Below are 18,473 nucleotides of genomic sequence, written 5' to 3'. Positions count from 1 at the left end.
GAATTAACTAAAAGTCTGATCACGATTAACTAAGAGAAGACTTCTTTTTTTTTTTTTTAAACTTAATAATTACAATTATATCTGTTTGTTGAATTTCCATCAAACAAGCAATATCAATGCGGGTATTATGATACGTGAAACACTCAGTCTCTGGCTCAGTGTTTCAACTTCAAGAAAAAAAACTCAGTTTCTGAGAAAGCTTCTTTCAAGTTTTGATAGCAATTTGATAATTTAACACGTTTGATGCCAATGTTCTGTTGGTATTGAATTAATGTTTCCGGTACTAATGATTTTCTTAGTACCCGTTACGATAGGAAAAAGATGTAAGAGTTTTCGTTTTGGAAGGGCGAATAACATCTTTCAAAGAGAATTGAACTGAATCATCTTTCAACGGGTATACTTTCGGATCCAAATTTATCAAAATCAACTCACGCAACATATAAACATTGTTCTGAGTTTAAAGAACTTTGAAAAAATAAAGGGTCATAAAAATTGAAGCAAAGTTTTTTAATTAAATTAAATATTTTTCTTAAAGTATCTGTGAACAAATTACAAAGGAGTATTTGGTTGCAGTGCTAGAAATAATAAGAATTGAATCGAAGTTTGAAAAAAAAAAAGGAAAACTTTTTTTTGGTAATAAACTTTCATGATTTGAATAGACTAGCACTTTTAACATATATGTAGTTAATTTACCAGTAGGTGCAGCACTTATTAATGATATTATTGATAATATATAGTTATGAATCCTAGAAAGTTGAGTGTAGGAATGTGTTATATGCATCGATAAACTCACTGCAGCTTTAAACGACTTGTATTTGTATAACTATTACCATTTACTCTTAAAATATATATATATATATATATATATATATATATATATATATATATATATATATATATATATTAATGTAATGGTCGGTGGTTAGCTTTATAATTCTTTCAAAATTTATAGTCAGATACAAACGATAAAGAGCTTCGCTAGGTTTTCACTTCAAGAAAACCCAGCGAAGCTCTTTATCGTTTTTTTCTTTTATGACGTTGCTACTTCTGGTATCAAACAATCTCTTTTCATGTCTGAAATAATTTTGTTTTTACTTGAAAATGTTGCACAACTCAGGTTTAAAGCAGTTATCGGAACTAATACGCCGTCCGCAACTTTATGCTAATCCTAATTTGTTTAGGGTTTTTCACAAAAGTTCGTCAGAAATTTCCTAACAAACAAGCTTGAAACTTGTTTGTTAGGAAATTTCTTGTTTAACCAAGAACTGCCTATAGTTAGCACAAGTAATTATTTAACACATTGACGGACAGTAGGAACAATTGAAGTTCGAAAATTAACACTGTATGTTTTTGTAATTTTTAGAATATTAGAAGTTTATATATTCAGCACATTTAATTAGAAGTGCAGATTTACTTTTTCTGCTTAAATTAACTTTATTTTGTTTAATTCAGCACCTTTAATTAAGTTGCGGCTATTACCGTCATGCCTCATAGTAAACTTCGAATTGACGCAAGTGTCAGTGAATGTAATAATTTTAAAATTAAACACACCCGGACCTACAAGTGCCCACCTAGTATTTACCCCAGTTAGAGGAAGGAAATAGAAAAGAATATTAAGCTCAGTGGTTCGTTTAGGGTATGTTCTAAATTTTCAATATATTAGTTCAGATCCTGCAACGAGTCTTTGCTTCGTTGGTAAATGCCAATGCATGGTTTTTGTCCGACTTGTGATGTGATTTATGTGATAATATATATTGCTACAACTACATGTACAATTGTTGGAATCAAAACAGAAATGTCATGAATACTCTTATCAAATTTATGTAAAAACACATTAGATGTTGCGTCACTTTTTAGTGAACTAGTTTTAGATAAAGTTCCCAAACGATACAGTTTAATCGTTACCGAGGTTTTTTTGGTCTGTTATTTGCATTTATCATCTGTTACAACTCTATTCTCTGGTTTTCTTCCCATTTTAAAGGTTTCTTTCTTATTTGTTTTCCCTCTCATTTTAAACCTTTAGCTTCATGTGGTGCCTATTACACGATCTGTTTATCAAACCCGATCCTTATTTTCAAACGTAACATTTCCGAATGTTTGGTTAAAGTGTTCAAGTACACAACAAAGCCTATACACGTCTAGACGTTTTCAGAGCTTGTGATGTCCACAATAGAAGCGTAGCTTCAGAACAAGCACACTTGTGGACTCAGAGCCAGCACACTCGCGCACTCAGAACCAGCACACTCGTGTATATTCGATCGTGCACACTCGTGCACACTCGTGCACTCTTTATTGATCTATTAAATTACAGTTCATTGTCACCTTAATAACTTGCTTGTTAAAGTAATAATAAATAGATAAATGGCAGATATGTTTAATAACTCCAAAATGCCAGCATATCGTCAATGAATCTTGTAAAACTTCTTAATTAATAATTCAGCAAAGTTTGGAACATTTTCTTTTCTCGTCAAGCCGTGGTTGTAATTTTAAAATAGTTCACAAGAGTATACAAGAATTCTACGCTTCTAGGTTTTTACCTGTGCTTTCGAACACGCTAAAGTTATCATTTTTGGCCAAATATGGATTTACAGTGTAGGCTAACAAAAATAAACTAATAAAGATCATTGCTATGGTGATTGACAAAACAACTCAATATTTGTTATATAACTGAATCCACTGACTAATGATCTTATTCTCCTTCGAAGACTGCCAATTTCGCAAAAAATCCGGTTTCACTTACGTTAAAATCCAGTACGTATCTTCAGATTAGAGCTAATACGTCATTTGCCGCTTAGCATATATAAAAGAAAAGAGCTGCGATTACAGTACAGTTTACTTATTTAGTCGCAATACTAACAACGAATTGTAATAGACAAAAGCTGAGGTAAAAAGCATCAACCAAAAAATGATGAGGTAAGATGGCTTCTTTTGAATAAGCTTCATCATATTTCATTTTTTATTGTGTTTAGCATAACCATTATTTCGTAACACAAAATTTTAGTGCTGACTAGTCAACAGCCTTAGTTTATTCTTAAAATGATAAAGTTGATTACACTCTTCTCGTTTTTAGCGCAAAGTTGATGGGATGTTTTTTTTTGCTGTTGATCATCGTTGTTGAGTCGAAAATTAACTCTCCTCACGGTAAAAGCATTTTGTTTCTTTGTTCGATGTTGAAAAGAGCTGGTCATCGCTTTTTACGCGTCATTTTATTGGTGGATATATAGATAGTAGCTAGATGTAAAATAATTTTTAACTCTTTTGCATAAATGTGCATATTTGTATATCTACATGCTTTTTAGAAGATGATAAAAGAGGTCATAACTTGCCATCAACAAAGCCAGGTAACTAAGCTATATGTACATTAAAAAAAAAGATGTGATAAACAAAAAACATACACATTTAATGCAGTATTTATCATAACTTTTACAAAAAAAAATAGTTCTAACGAAATGAAAGATTTATTACTAATTTCAGCCTCTGAAGGAAAGCGAACTGAATCGTTAAAACCAAGTCGACCAGGTACTTATATCCGAAGAAATATTTTTCTTTTTCTAACTTTACGAAGCTTCAATCGCCGTATTCACACAAAATAATTGTGAAAAAGGATATGATTAAAATGATAAAAACGAAATTTGTTATTTTTAGTATTTCACGAGAAAAGATCCGAAGCAATTAAACCGTCAAGAGCAGGTAAAGTATGAATTCAAAGACAAACTTCTGCTTCGACCTTTAAACTTAACAATTTTGCGTGAACATCAACATTTAAATGTATTACAACTAAGACAAGCTTATTTTGATTTCAGTATCTGAAGGGAGGAGATCAAAGTCTATAAGACCGTCCAAATCAGGTAAAATAATCACTGTTTTAGATATAGTTGTTGTTCTGTAGTAAAATAGTTTGCAAATGCTTAACATTTATTACTTTTTTATTTTTTGCTTTTTACAAAAAAATGACACGAGTTTCAGAATTCGTTGTTGAAGTATTTTTCAAACGTTCTCAAATTTGTTTTTATAGTACCACACTCATCTCGTGTACATTTCGAAGGTAAAGTTTTTTTATTGACAAAACTTTTCTTGTTGAACTTAAATGTTTTCGATATTCTAGTTTCATTTACAACTTTTCTTTCTGCGTTGTAGGTCATGAAGAGCCAAACCGTGGGCATCATTAAAAACTCATCAGCCTTTGGGAAGTGACACAGTTGTTCTACAACGTTGAATATTTGATAATAAATGAATTTCAGAGTTATTCTTTTGTTTTCTCTGTTCTTCTAGCTTTAAAAAAAGAAATCAAATCTGTAAAAAAAGGTTTCACGAGAAAAACGATTCTTAATTTACAATCGGAGCGCTAGAAGTTATTGCGATGAGTTTTATGTAAAAAAAAAAAATAATAATAATAATTATATAACTTTAAATATTTGACTAAACCGGGCGAATACGTGAAAGATATTCAGTCCGAGCTGACTTTCAGCTTATTTTTTGCCGGCTAGTGTTTTGCATTCAAACTCTTATCTTTTGCTAATTACGATTATTTGACATACGGGTTAGGTTTTTCACCGGGCTATATATCTAGCGCTATATATCTAGTGCTAGGAAATGTTAAATCCAGTTTAGTTGAAGTTAATTAAGCCGGGATTTCCACCCTTGCTAAACTGTGTCAGCTGAAATGTACACATTATGGTTAAAATATCAAATCGTTTACTTTTCGGTGTCCGTCAAAAAATATAGATGTTGAAGTATTTCGATTACAAAACTAGATTAGTTTAAAGCTTTAAATTGTAATTGTTTTTTGAATTATTTGAAGTAAAGTTTACTATCTAACTTTACCGTATTAAATAGTGAACAAAAGCTTTTGGCTTCGGTCTCAGCCGAAACTTTGACCAAAACCGACAGTTCTGTTTCCGTAAACAAAAAAATATCAGTTCAAACCTTTCCCGCAATAAACAAAAGCTTTCACTAGGAACTTTAAAGCTTAGCTAACTTATTTTTATTTTAATATGGGATCACGATCACAGGTGGGCCACTGGGGCCATTTACCATAGGCCTCATGATACTTAGGACCTCTAATTCCTTGTAACATAAAAACCTCAGCAATTATACTATAAAACCTAATCTAGGTATCAGTACTATGATTTAGTGAATGTCCGGGTTCCGATAGGAACCAAACGAGTCCCGACTTGAACGGGTATCGGACACCGATAAAAGCTAAAAATATTTTTATCGGACTCCAATTACCGGAGCGGTTATTAACCGATAACGCCAATAAAATCAGTTAGTCGAAATTTTTCATACCTGACCCGACTCAATCTTTCGGGTAACTTAAGTAATCGGTATCCGAAAGTTATTGATCCTATCGGTTCCCAAAGCCGATTACCAGAACGGTTCTGCGGTAATCTGTGAAAAAGATCTTTGGAGAAAACCTTTCGTCTAAATATGAGTGTGAAGCTCATGTATTAGAAGTGAATTTGACCTTAACGATAAACAATATTAAATGATCAGAAGCTAGAGGAAAAAATTAAATACTTTCCTAAAAGCATACTTTTATTAGTCTGATCTGCTACCATTAGGATTTCTAAAGCTGTGTTCATATAGACGGTATAACAATTAAAAAATAGCTCCTGAAATAAATGATGGTAGTTCTGCAAGAAGTATCTAAAAATCATGAAGTTTTTTCAGAAATTATGTTGGTTGTGATCATAAGATCGCATAACAATCTCATAGCCATATCTTGTGGATATCCTATTAATAAAGATGAATTAGATTTAAACTGCCGCTAAAACAGCTAAACTTATAGTGAGTTTGTATGGCTGCTATCTTATGCCTCCTACTGTACACAAACTGCTATAGCATAGCACATCCATATTACATTAACTAATTTTGCAAGTTGTGGTATGTCCTGAGGATTTACAGGTAAGTTTGAATAAATGAATAACAAATTTTAGAAAACATAAGAATTACCTAGGAAAACCATTAGCAGATGACCATTAACAGTTTTTAAAATGATTTTAAGATAAATAATAAAATAAATAAAAAAATCTGAAAAAATTTTTATTACATATCAACATCCTTTAACAACCATTGTTATGTAACTATAAAATCGAGTAATCTACCTAGATGTTGTGTATTGGTTTGAAAGTCCTAAAATTTTAATTAAAATTTTTTTTACGCGTGCAGCTAAACCTTACGTGCGCAGCAAAAGCATACATGCGCGTGAATGAGTAAGCACGCATTGTACACGTCTAAAGTGCGCGTAAAAAAAATTTTTGTTTACAAACTCGAACTCTTTGATCGAAAAAGCTATTATTTTCTTATAAAATACGTTTATTTACAAATATTTTCAAGTTTCATTGAGTTTTTTCCGTTTTTTAATCATCTTGAGTCACTGTGCGTTGAAAGCCAACTGTCACTTGCCAAAGTCCACGGTTTTACCCTTGATGACCTACAGCGCAGAAAGAAAAGTTGTAAATGAAACTAGAATATCGAAAACATTTAAGTTCAACAAGAAAAGTTTTCTCAATACAACAACTTTACCTTCAAAATGTACACGAGATGAGTGTGGTACTATAAAAACAAATTTGAGAACTTTTGAAAAATACTTCAACAACGAATTCTGAAACTCGTTTCATTTTTTTGTAAAAAGCACAAAAAATAAATAAATAAGTAAATAAATAAATGTTAAGCATTTGCAAACTATTTTAATACAGAACAACAACTATTTCTAAAACAGTAATTATTTTACCTGATTTGGACGGTCTTATAGACTTTGATCTTCTCCCTTCAGATACTGAAATCAAAATAAGCTTGTCTAAGTTGTAATACATTTAAATATTGATGTTCACTCAAAATTGTTAAGTTTAAAGGTCGAAGCAGAAGTTTATTGTTCAATTCATATTTTACCTGCTCTTGACGGCTTAATTGCTTCGGATCTTTTCTCGTGAGATACTAAAATAACAAACTTCATTTTAATCAATTCCTTTTTAACAATTATTTTATGTGTGAATACGGCGATTGAAGCTTCGTAAAGTTAGAAAAAGAAAAATATTTCTTCGGATATAAGTACCTGATCGACTTGGTTTTAACGATTCAGTTCGCGTTTTTACAGAGGCTGAAATTAGTAATAAATCTTTCATTTCATTAGAACTATTGCTTTTTGTGAAAGTAATGATAAATATTGCATTAAATGTGTATGTTTAACAGATCTTTTTTTAACGTACAAACAGCTTAGTTACCCGGCTTTGTTGATGACAAGTTGTGACCTCTTTTATCATCTTCTAAAAAGCATGTAGATATACAAATATACACATTTATGCAAGTATGTTAAAAGTATTTTGCATCTAGCTACCAATAAAATTATGCGTAAAAAGCGATGACACAGTTTTCAACATTGTTCAAAGAAACAACAAGCTTTTACCGTGAGGAGAGTTATTTCTCGACTCAACAACGATGATCAACAGCAAAAAAAAACATCCCATCAATTTTGCGCTAAAAACGAGAAGAGTGTAATCAGCTTTATCATTTTAAGAATAAATCATAACTAAGGCTGTTGACTAGCCATCAACTTTGCGCTAAAATCGAGAAAATCGTACTCAGCTTTATATTTTTGTGAGTGTATCTTTACTAAGATTGTTGATTAGTCGGAACTAAATTTATTTGTTACGAAATAATAAATTTAATTTTTTAAATAGATAGTGAATATTAAACACAATAAAATATGAAATATGATTAAGTTTATTTGATGAGAAGTCATCTTACCTCACCATTTTTAGATTGATATTTTTAACCTTGGCTTCTATCTTCTATTATTAGTATTGCGACTACATTAAATACATTAACTGTACTGCAATCGCAGTACTTTTCTTTTATATATCCTGAGCAGCAAATGACGTAATAATCTAAAGACAATTACTGGATTTAATTTAAATGAAACCGGAATTTTTGCAAAACTGGAAAGAAAATAATATCATTAGTCAGTGGATTTAATTATGTAACAAATATTTATTTATTTTGTCAATCACCATAACAATGATCTAAAGTTTATTAGTTTATCTTCGTTAGCACTTATTATAAACCCATAAATGGGCAAAAATTATAATTTTACTATGTTGGAAAGCACAGGTAAAAGCCTAGAAGTGTAAAATTCTTGTACACTATTGTGAATTATCTTAAAATAACCTCAAAAGACTTGATGAGAAAACAAAAAAACTGAATTTAGGAGTAATAGATTTCCCATTTATAATTACTTTAAAAATCAAATTTTTAAGGTTGAATTGGAATTTCAAAGATCAATTCAGAGTACTCTAGGGAACTGGTTCTGAAGCTACGCAGCTTCTGCAGACTTTGTGATGTCTTATTGTGGACATCACAAAATCTGCAGGCCTCTTGATTTGCATAGATTTTGTTATGCTATTAAAATTTTAATAAAACATTTGGATATGTAATACTTGAAAATAACAACTGGCCTTGATAAATAAATCACTAAATAGGCACCACATAAATCTAAAGGGTATAACATCCTTTAAAATGAGAAAGAAACTAGAGAATAGAATTGAATGATAAATGCAGACCAAAAAAACATCGGTAACGAATAAACAGTTTCGTTTGGGAATCTATTTGAAATTAGTTCACTAAAAAGAAACGCATCATCTGAACAACATCTAAAGTGCTTTATATAAACTTAATTAGAGTATTCATGACTTTTCTGTTTTGATTCCGACTATTACACATATATTTGTAACAACATATATTGTTATATAAATCACATTAAGTCATAACCTTGCATTCGCTTTCATCTATGAAGCAAGTACTCGTTGCAAGATCTGAACTTATATATCAAAAATTTTGAACAAGACCTAAACGAACAACAGGGCTTATTTAGCTAATTTCTTCCTTCTAACTGAGGAAAGTATTAAATGGTAGGTCCAGCTATTTTTCTAATTTTTTCTGCTAAATACAGGCAATTCTTGATTTATCAAGAATTTTTGTAACGAACAGATTTCATCACTTTTTTTTTGAAATAATGACCTAACTATTGTGAAGGATCCTTTAATCACAAATTAGGATTAACATTAAGTTTTGGATGGCCTATTAGTTTTGATAATTGTTATAAACCTGAATTGTACAATATTTTCAAGTAAAGACAAAAAGTTGGTGGACATGAAATGACGTTGTTTAAACTAGACACCTAAAGTAGAAACTTTACAAAAGGGTTTTCATGAGGAAAAACCTAGCGAAGCATTTTAATCGTTCGTTTAACTTTTGTATCATTTGTGGACTTTCCGCCGCAATAATGTTAATGCTTTAAATAAATTTAAAGTTAAGTATAAACCATTCTGTTAAATACATACATACATACATACATACATACATACATACATACATACATACATACATACATACATACATACATACATACATACATACATACATACATACATACATACATACATACATACATACATACATACATACATACATACATACATACATACATACATACATACATACATACATACATACATACATACATACATACATACATACATACATACATACATACATACATACATACATACATACATACATACATACATACATACATACATACATACATACATACATACATACATATATGTGTGTGTGTGTGTATATGAAATTTAGATAAGAATTTTAAAAAGTTTGGGTAAGTTTGTGTTTGCATTTCATATTCCTATTCATAACTTCCAGGATTCGTAATTATACATTAATTAGAAAATGTGTTACATCTATTGGCAAATTAACTGCATTGATGTAAAATAATTTAATTACATTAATTATGCAAGTAAATACCAAAAGAGGGGGTGTTTTTCTTTTCTTCTTCCCTTTTTTTCAAACATCCCTTTTTTTCAAACATCGAATTTGATTAAAAAACTTTGTTTCAATTTTTATGAGTCTTTATTGTTTAAAAGTTCTTTTAACTTAGAACAATGTTTCTTTATTGCGCTAGTTGATTCAGTTCAATTCCCTTTGAAAGATGTTATTCACCCTTCCAAAATGAAAACTCTTTTTCCAATGCTAACGAGTACCAAGAGAATCATTAGTACCGGGAACTTTTATTTCAATATTAACAAAACATTGGCATCGAACGTGTTATCAAACTGCTATCAAAACTTGAAAGATGTTTTTTCCCAGAACCTTAATTTTTTTCTTGAAGTTTCTGTTGAAACAGAGACTGAGACTGAGTGTTTCACGCATCATAATACCCGCCTTGATATTGCTTGTTTAAAGAAAATTAGATAAACAGATATAATTGTAATTATACAGTGTAAAAAAAAAAAAATCTCCTAATAGTTAATCTCGATTTGATTTTTGGTTAACTCTAAATTACATTAACGTTTTTGAAATGCATTGAAAACAATCAACGACAAGTAGTTTAAAGACTGTTCTACAATTTTATTACATATTTGTTGAGCGCAAGCAGTTTATCAAACCGTTTTTCGAAACCCTCCTCTAAAAATAATCAATTCTGTTCTCCGAAAAATCAGGGGAAATTTTTTAAAACAAGTTTCCTTCTTTAATAATTTCAAAGAATCGCTACTAATTATTTCAATGAAATGACAAACTGTTGGATAGCCACCTATGGTTCATTCAAACGATCATCTGAAAACCGCATTTTAAGTACATAAGTTTTTCATGAAGTCAAATAGGTTCTAATTACAAAGTTTTCAAGGGAGAAAATGAACCTCTGTGCATTTTTTTCTGTGTATTTAGACGGTAGGTATTCAAAATGCGTGTTTCTCATCTATGGTGCAGCACTTAAAAAAACTAAACTGCTTAACTCCTAAAGGTGATTTTTAATAAACGCACGATATTTCCATGAGACTAATACTTGAAAATGAAAAACTAGAACACATTTTAATATTTTAAAAAAAAAAATCTTTTATAACAAATAATGCCTTTTAAAAATGAGATGCATGAACTTTCTAGGATGTTTATTTCGTTACCATAGAAATTGCACGCCTACGAAATAATCTGCATGAGTCATTCACAAATCATTTCTTAATGAGCAAAAATATAGCGATTGAGATTAACACTCAAGATTATGACAAGATTGCATGTGACAATATCACAATATGATCAGTCACATGATGCAAAGAGGCTGTATCCAATTTTAGAAAACCAGTTTAATTTTTCAACTATTCATTGTAAAAAGCTTAAATTACAAAAACTGGTCGCTTCAAACAATGCCTGCAGGAAAAATCATTTAAAAGAACATGCTAGCGAGCATGGTTAATATGCAAATAATCTCAATTAAGTTCAACTGAGCAAAGCGGAGATAAAGACTATAAAAATTTTTGTAATTATGTTTTCTATTTTATACCTTCGACATTATATTCATAATCCTCGTGATTGAGCACGAGTTGTTATGCTAGAGTTGATATATCATTTGCTTTGCAACATGTACCGCTATAAAAGAAGACAAGAACTCGCTGATATTTGTATTCAGACGTAGTACTTACAAAGACGAAGAAGTAGATAGATAAGAAATATATGTTGCTAAAAATGGTGAGGTAAGATAGTTTGTTAAAATTTTTTTTTTGTTTTTTGTAATCAAAAGCAGACATTTTACACCCAACAATAATATGTTCAATTTATAAAAATAAAATAAAATCCCTTTATTTTGTGTTATTTTCTCATAGCACGACGTTGATTGGCTGCTTTCTCTTTGTTCTGATATTAGCGGTTAACATCGAAGCATCTGATGCTCATAGCGGTAAACTATTATTTTCGGTATACTTTAACATCTTTTTTCAGGTAAACATTTTGATGGGATGGTTTTTTAAGTTGCATTTGAAAACAAATAAAACTTTGTTGTCTATTTCTTACATATGAGTTTTGAGATGATAAGCATTCGCAACCAGCGACTCATTTTTGCTAATCAAGTTTACAAATTGTAAGATAACTTTGAACTCTTATATTCAGACAAGAATGGAGGAAAAGAATGGAGGAAGAAGCAATTCGAAGAAAACAATCCAAACATTGAGCCCATCGCCATCAGGTAAAGTATTTTAACCTACTTTTTTTAAAAACCATAACATTGAGTAGCATATCACGAATATATATCAAACACATGATAAATTAGAATATATAATATGAAACGAATACAAATAATGTAAGCAAATAATCAATAAAGTATATTACCATTACGTGAAGTATCTTTTAATTTAGTATCAAGAGGAGATAGATCTGAATCAATAAGACCATTTAGATCAGGTAAAAAATGTTTAGTATTTAATTCATAAAAACTAAATTCTGAGTCGATGCAAAATTTTAAAAGCATGCAACAAATAGATCTTTAAAATATTGTAAATTAACTTACGCAAGTTGCAACTAATGTAACTTAAAAAGAACATTTATTAATGAACTAAGGGAAGTTTCTTTTAATTTAATATCAAGAGGAGTTAGATCTAAATCCATAAGACCATCTATATCAGGTAATTACTTATTTCACCCTTTTTGAAAATAACCTTCGGTTACAAACAACAAAGATTCATATAATATCTTTTAAAATTAAAAAAAAAAGTAATATGACGAAACGTTTTTCTTTTCAGTTCACGAGGGGATAAAAACAAATCATGGTAAAAGCCATTTTTACTTGTTTATGTAAATTGTTATTTTTATACAGATTGCTTGTTGAATTACTTTGCCATTATAAGAAATACTCTACGAACGCATTGCATAAAAGTGTTGTTTCACACTGATATTTTTTTTAGGCAAAGACAACCGTAGAAATTGATATCTTATTACAATGATATTTCGGAAGGCTTTTTCGTCTCTGTTCATGACTACTCTTTGTTCTCATAAAGTTTTATTGTAAAACTCGTAAAATGAAATAGTAAGAAATGAATATAAAGAATTTTTTGCATTTTTTGTTTTATGTTTTGCAAACTCTAGCTTGATTTTTATTTCCACTTAAAGTTTAAAAATATACTTTAAGTTGCAACTTCCCACTCAGAAAAAAAGATTTGAAACAACTTAAGAGTACGGTAAATGTTAGCTTATAAAGAAGATCTCTGTTAATAGAATCATGATCTTTCCTATAAATAAATCAGGTTTACGTTATAAAAAAGTATTGATATTTGTGCATTTTGGCCTCGATAAACTTAATTTTAAAAACTTAGGCTTCACGATACTTTCAAATTTATCTTAAACGTGCTTCACCGTAAAAGGATTCTTCAAGGATTGAAAAAATTAATTTATTTAAGAAGAAGGTTGCCCGAAGGTTTCTGCATTCCTTAGTATTTGTTTTACCTTTACCTATATTGTTTGGAAAGATGCTTTGACAAAGTTGTAAATAATTATTTTACAACTTTTTCTTTCTTAGTTATTTAGCTTTTAAGTATAGAACCTGCATAATAATTTTATATCAGTAAATCTATAGAACTTACTTTAATTTGTTAAGGTCAGAACTAAAAATAAGTTTTTTTACTATTTACGAGTTTATAAGTTATTTTAAGTTTCATTTTTATCACCATATAAATTGTTTAAAATGAATCATGTTTTGTAGACACTACGCATTAAATAAGGTTCATAATTTACAATTCCATTTAATAAAATTTAATAATATTTGAATATATATGTATATTTTACTACTTGCAAACAAATATAATTGCATAATAAATATTCCTTTAAAGAATCAACAATAACAGGTCTTGAATGGCTCGATTGCTTTTTAAAGAGACATCCAACTATTTGTATTTATACATCTAAAGCAACAAGCTTGAATAGTACAACAGGTTTTAGCAGGTTTTCAGTAAAAAATTTTTATCATGCAGCCCGAGTAACAATAATAATACGGGAAGAAAATACTTTGACACACCAATGATTACAATTTTTTTTTCTGTTCAATTTTTTCACTGCACAGTGTAAGCATTTTAAAAGGATTCGATTCTGATTGGTCAGTTTCTCTTTTATTTACTTTTCTTTGCAATCTGATTGGTCAGTTTATTTTCATTTATTTCTCTCTGCAATCTGATCGGTCGGTTTTGTTTACTAAGCATACCCCGGTTTGGTTTTGTTTAGTTAAGGGCCGTCGATGTTATAAATACCTGCAGAAAAAAAAGTTTAATCAAAGGTGAGTGTACTGCGAGAAAAATAACTTGTAGTGAATGTGGCAATGATATCACAGTTGCTTGTGCAGTAGGTGCTTCATGAGTATTTCTACACCCACTATTTCTTTTTCTCTATTAGAATTTCCAGAAAAAGAACGGTTCCATCTTCCGTTGGAACTGTAGTGCTCCCGCTGGGACTGCAGACTTGATCTTACTTTTCCTTAATGTTTCGCAAATTGCGTTAAAAAAAGTCCTTATTTGTTACTTGTTTGATGATCATCATAACAACTTTTTGCTTGATTTAAATGCGAAACATTAAGGAAAAGTAAGATTAAATAGCCTCTAAAAAACTTAAGAATACTGCTCAAATGAAAAACTTAAGAATAGGCCGTAACTTTCGCAGCAAAAATTAAATACAGAAAAAAAAAGCTCAAGCGAGAAAGTTAAATTTGTGAAGTTTTTTGAAGTTTTGTGATTTTCAATGGGGACAAAAAAATAAATTATACCATGAAATGTGTGTTAAGAAGAGTGATATCATTGATGATAATAAGTAAATACTTGTAACGATTTCCAAATTTATTTTTGCTTTTCCTAAATTTTTCTTTATACTTGCTAACGTCTTTAAAAATATAAAAATTTTTTTTATTTTTATTTTTTTGTTATAATTTATTGCATTTGTAATTTTTTGCATTTATAGCATGTATAAAATGTTGTATTAACTGAATGTATAAATTGCTGCCTTTTTTGCATGAATAAGTAGTTGTTGGTGTAAAAGAAATGTGTGAGGTTTTTATTTTATGAAATTTCAAAAAATAGTTATTACTAAGTAGCTAAAGCTATGCAACACTTAAAAAGTCAATCATATTAGGTAAAAAGTATAAAAGTATATTAGGCTAAAATATACTTTTCAAAGCACACTCTTTAAAAGGAAATGGTTAATGATGGTTATTTAAAATGATAAAAAGCCTTAGAGCCTTTTTATCATTTTAAATAACCATCATCTTCCTTTAACTTATCATTAAAGAAAATTATGATTTTATGTTAATCAAAACTCAAAGAATAGCATTTTTCTCTAACTTGCCCTTTAACTCAATTAAAAGCTGGAAATAAATCTGTTTCAGCTCTATGATCCACACTGTTTGGATAGTTTTACTGTAATTAAAAATAAGATAAACGGAGCTGACAGACGTTTTAGCATCATTTAGCAGTAATTTGATGATTGTGTTTAAGTACAGTGTCAGTCATTGTGTACGGATTTGTTTATGCATTAATGTATTTAACTTTTTCAGCATCCAATTATAAAACACATAAAAATATCAGAACAATATTTCAAACTTTTTCCAGAATATGATAATATTCGAGCAGAGGATATTATTTCCCCCCTCCCCTTCCCATCTGTACAGAAAACCCACTCATTTTTTAACAGGCATAAAATCATTTTTACTGCAAACATTACGTATTTGAGTTTTTACTAAAACATATCGTAGAGCTTTTATTGTTCTTAGGGTTTTTCTTTGTTCCTCAACACCTTGACTTGTTCTTCCATGTACAATATTCGAAGCATATCTTTCTTTTAAGTTTTAGCAAATCTATAGCTAACTGTTACATCCAAATGATGACCAAACTTCTATCGCACTGTTTCCTCCATCATTGAATTTTAGCACTGCAGAGAATACTGCCATTTCAAAAACCTGGTCGATAACAAAAACTGCCTTATCATATTGTAAGATATCCGGGTTATTTCAGAATAATGAAAAAAAAAAAAAAAAACTTAAAGATTTTAACGTAAAATGAAAATTTATGTACATTTTAAATTCTTAAGCGAAATACAAGGTTCAATTACCAGTTATTTTTGCTAAACCTTTTAAGTAATCTCCTAGGAGAATTATAATGAGAAATATAAGTCAAATATGGTTTAGATAATGTTTAGGATTCAAGCATTTGGATTACTAACTGCTTTGCACAATCTGGTTCCTCTCAAGATGAAGTTATTCAAAAACCAAATTCTTCGGTTAAATAAAAAAACTATTGAAAATTTTTTAATTTATTTTTTAAATAATTCATTACAAACAATAATAAAAGATTTAACAAAAGTGCATAGAAAAAGGATAACTAATATTCTTATTTCCAATAAAAACAAGGTGCTAATTTACTAATAAAAATTATGTGAAGAGTAGAAGATGTCTTTCGAATTACTGAGATTACACCCGTCCATGATCGTGTTTGCCTACAAAAAAAACACGATTCAGTTTAAAAAAGCTCACTGCAATTCGTTAATACCAAAATAGTTTTACAAAAGGCCTTTGTAATATTAACTATATATATATATATATATATATATACAAATCTGAAAACGTGTATATTGAACTTTTACCAGATTCTGAACTTCCTTCGTGTACTAAAAAGAAAATAAACTTAATTATTTTGAATTATTTTATGTTATGCTTATCTTAAAAACAAGTAAAACTGGTTTTTCTTACTAACTAAAGAAACAAAGATTACTTTCACGCGCAAACACGCAGCAAACAACTAAAGAGGTTTTTACCTGATATTGATGGTCTTACGGATTCAGATCTTTCTTCTCTTGATACTATAGGAAATGATACTTCAGTTATTTCATTAATAACTGCTCTTTTTAAATTATATACATTTGTTATAAGTCGCTTGTGTTAATTTCTATTATTTTAGATATCTAATTGCTGCATGTTTTTGAGTTTTGGTGGTTACTCGAGAAAATGTGGTGGTTACTTGAGAAAATAGCATATTTTACCTGATCTCGATGGTCTAATTGATTCAGTTCTCTCTCCTTTTGATACTAAATTAGAAGTTACTAAAATTAATAGAAACTTATTTTTTTGATATCAAGAAAATTATATAAATTTGTTCCCTCTTACATAAACAAATTTATCACGTGCTTGATAATTAATCGCGGTTTGTTTTGTGTACTTGTTACTCAAGATATTAGGAGACTAAACATATTTTACCTGGTAGCGATGGGCTCGGTGGTTGGATTGGTTTTTTCAAACTGTTCTTTTCTCCATTCTTGTCTGAATGTAAGAATTAAAACTACATAGCAATTTATCAATACTGATAAAATTGTTATCTTATAATTTATTTGATTAGCATATTCATTTTTTAATAAAATTTAAGTAATATGCTGGTTGTGAATGACTAATATTAAGTTGACTCCCTTGAATCATCATAAGTTATCGATTTGCGATGATGAGATTGATTTATAAAAAGAAGTTAAAGTATACGGAATCAAATATTTTACCGTTATAAATATCAGATGTTTCAATGTTAACAGCCAACAGCAAAGCCAAAAGAAAGCATCCCATCAACGTTGTGCTATGATAAAGTGACACTATCGTTCATAGGAGCAGTGTGTTAGCAACAACATTGTATGAACGTAAAAATTCTCAAAAAAAAATTTTCCACGTTGGATGGTTCAAAAATCAAATTTATGTAAAGTTCTTGACTTTGATTTTAGAATTACAACAAATAAATTTTAAGAAACCGTCTTACCTCACCATTTTAAGTAATAAATATTTCTTATATACCTATTTCTTCTTCTTTGTAAGTACTGCCTAAGAATATGAACATCAGCATTTTTTGACTCTTTTATAGCAGTATATGTTGCATAACAAATGATCTATCAATTCTAGCATTATAACTCGTACTCAATCACAAGGAGTAACCCTTTGAATTAATTTTCAATGAAAAGTTAAAGAACAAAAAGAGCATATTAAAGTCCTTAGTATTAAAAGAAAGTTTCAGCTGAAACTATTTACGTAAATATTTCAGTTCATTTTTCTTGCGTGTTTTAGCTTTAGAAGGGGATTTTTTGAAAGGTCAAAAATTCAACACATTTAAACAAAAAAAAAGAGCGTTTTTTATTTGAAAAGATTAAAATAAAGGGATAAAGGTCATCACTATGAACTCTTCAGAGCCTCCTCGCAACAATTTGTTTCAATTTGGGAAAGACAAAATCATTAGATGTTCTTTGGCCCTTTTTTTAAAGTTTATAAGTTTAATGGTTTGTTAAAGTTGAATATAGTGAATCATGTGCTCTCTTTATATTGTGCAAGTGTCACAATGTCAATCTTGTCATAATCTCGAGTGTTAATATTAATCTTTTATATTTTACTCATAAAAAAATGTGAATGACTCATGCACATTAATCCAAAGGTTTGCAGTTTCTATGGTAACAAGTAACATCCTAGAAAATTTATACTTTCTCATACAATTTTTGGGACGTTTATTAATTTTATCTGTTTCATAAAACCACGAAAGAAGCTAATTATCGATCAACTTTAATCAACTTCATGGTTAAGTACTGTTGTTTCTTAACGTTCATTAAAACTTTTATGTATGAGAAAGCCTGTCATT

At 29.5% G+C, this 18,473-nt stretch overlaps 2 protein-coding genes and 2 long non-coding RNA genes across 10 annotated transcripts; 2 read left to right on the top strand and 2 right to left on the bottom strand.

Annotated features, from left to right (window-relative positions):
- The first annotated feature begins 2,582 nt into the window (after positions 1-2,582).
- On the top strand, positions 2,583-4,246 carry LOC149888349 (uncharacterized). Of its 2 annotated transcripts, none has more exons than XM_090088075.1 (8): positions 2,583-2,913; positions 3,071-3,141; positions 3,303-3,341; positions 3,475-3,519; positions 3,646-3,690; positions 3,804-3,848; positions 4,016-4,045; positions 4,138-4,246. In XM_090088075.1, exons 1-8 carry the CDS (start codon positions 2,906-2,908, stop codon positions 4,167-4,169), a joined length of 315 nt encoding a protein of 104 aa, XP_089944201.1. In that variant the 5' UTR covers positions 2,583-2,905; the 3' UTR covers positions 4,170-4,246. The 2 variants fall into 2 exon arrangements, with proteins under 2 accessions (XP_089944201.1, XP_089944200.1); XM_090088074.1 differs by having other exon boundaries at positions 2,588-2,913; positions 3,300-3,341.
- Positions 4,247-6,280: 2,034 nt separating this feature from the next.
- LOC149888348 (uncharacterized) lies at positions 6,281-7,890 on the bottom strand. 2 transcript variants are annotated; one of them, XR_016452645.1, is made up of 8 exons: positions 7,750-7,890; positions 7,409-7,479; positions 7,227-7,268; positions 7,058-7,102; positions 6,895-6,939; positions 6,737-6,781; positions 6,529-6,558; positions 6,281-6,436 (listed from the first exon to the last, which is right to left on the bottom strand). It is a non-coding gene; the product is annotated as an uncharacterized LOC149888348 (long non-coding RNA). The 2 variants fall into 2 exon arrangements; XR_016452646.1 differs by having other exon boundaries at positions 7,227-7,265.
- Positions 7,891-11,085: 3,195 nt separating this feature from the next.
- On the top strand, positions 11,086-12,889 carry LOC149888347 (uncharacterized). 5 transcript variants are annotated; one of them, XM_090088007.1, is made up of 7 exons: positions 11,086-11,543; positions 11,673-11,787; positions 11,956-12,031; positions 12,202-12,246; positions 12,423-12,467; positions 12,585-12,611; positions 12,747-12,889. In XM_090088007.1, the coding sequence occupies exons 1-7, from the start codon at positions 11,524-11,526 to the stop codon at positions 12,767-12,769; spliced, it is 351 nt and encodes a 116-aa protein (XP_089944133.1). In that variant the 5' UTR covers positions 11,086-11,523; the 3' UTR covers positions 12,770-12,889. The 5 variants fall into 5 exon arrangements, with proteins under 5 accessions (XP_089944133.1, XP_089944136.1, XP_089944134.1 ...); XM_090088010.1 differs by having other exon boundaries at positions 11,098-11,543; positions 11,714-11,746; XM_090088009.1 differs by having other exon boundaries at positions 11,123-11,543; positions 11,673-11,746.
- Positions 12,890-16,119: 3,230 nt separating this feature from the next.
- LOC149888346 (uncharacterized) lies at positions 16,120-17,672 on the bottom strand. Its single transcript, XR_016452890.1, has 7 exons — positions 17,610-17,672; positions 17,359-17,432; positions 17,069-17,131; positions 16,855-16,899; positions 16,630-16,674; positions 16,459-16,482; positions 16,120-16,311 (listed from the first exon to the last, which is right to left on the bottom strand). It is a non-coding gene; the product is annotated as an uncharacterized LOC149888346 (long non-coding RNA).
- Between the last annotated feature and the right edge of the window lie 801 nt (positions 17,673-18,473).

This window comes from Hydra viridissima, unplaced genomic scaffold (assembly GCF_058129835.1).
Source record: "Hydra viridissima isolate aposymbiotic clone 2 unplaced genomic scaffold, HvirCarnegie_v1 scaffold_5, whole genome shotgun sequence".
Taxonomy (NCBI): domain Eukaryota; kingdom Metazoa; phylum Cnidaria; class Hydrozoa; order Anthoathecata; family Hydridae; genus Hydra; species Hydra viridissima.
Note: the sequence above shows the minus strand (reverse complement) of the source record. Positions and strands in the feature narration are given on the sequence as shown.

Coding starts and splice junctions, on each gene's coding strand:
- LOC149888349 (XM_090088074.1), top strand. Junction 3,142..3,299: donor GAAAATTAACTCTCCTCACG/GTAAAAGCATTT, acceptor CATGCTTTTTAG/AAGATGATAAAAGAGGTCAT. Junction 3,849..4,015: donor TATAAGACCGTCCAAATCAG/GTAAAATAATCA, acceptor TTGTTTTTATAG/TACCACACTCATCTCGTGTA.
- LOC149888347 (XM_090088007.1), top strand. CDS start 11,524: ATGTTGCTAAAAATGGTGAG. Junction 11,544..11,672: donor ATGTTGCTAAAAATGGTGAG/GTAAGATAGTTT, acceptor ATTTTCTCATAG/CACGACGTTGATTGGCTGCT. Junction 12,032..12,201: donor ATTGAGCCCATCGCCATCAG/GTAAAGTATTTT, acceptor CTTTTAATTTAG/TATCAAGAGGAGATAGATCT.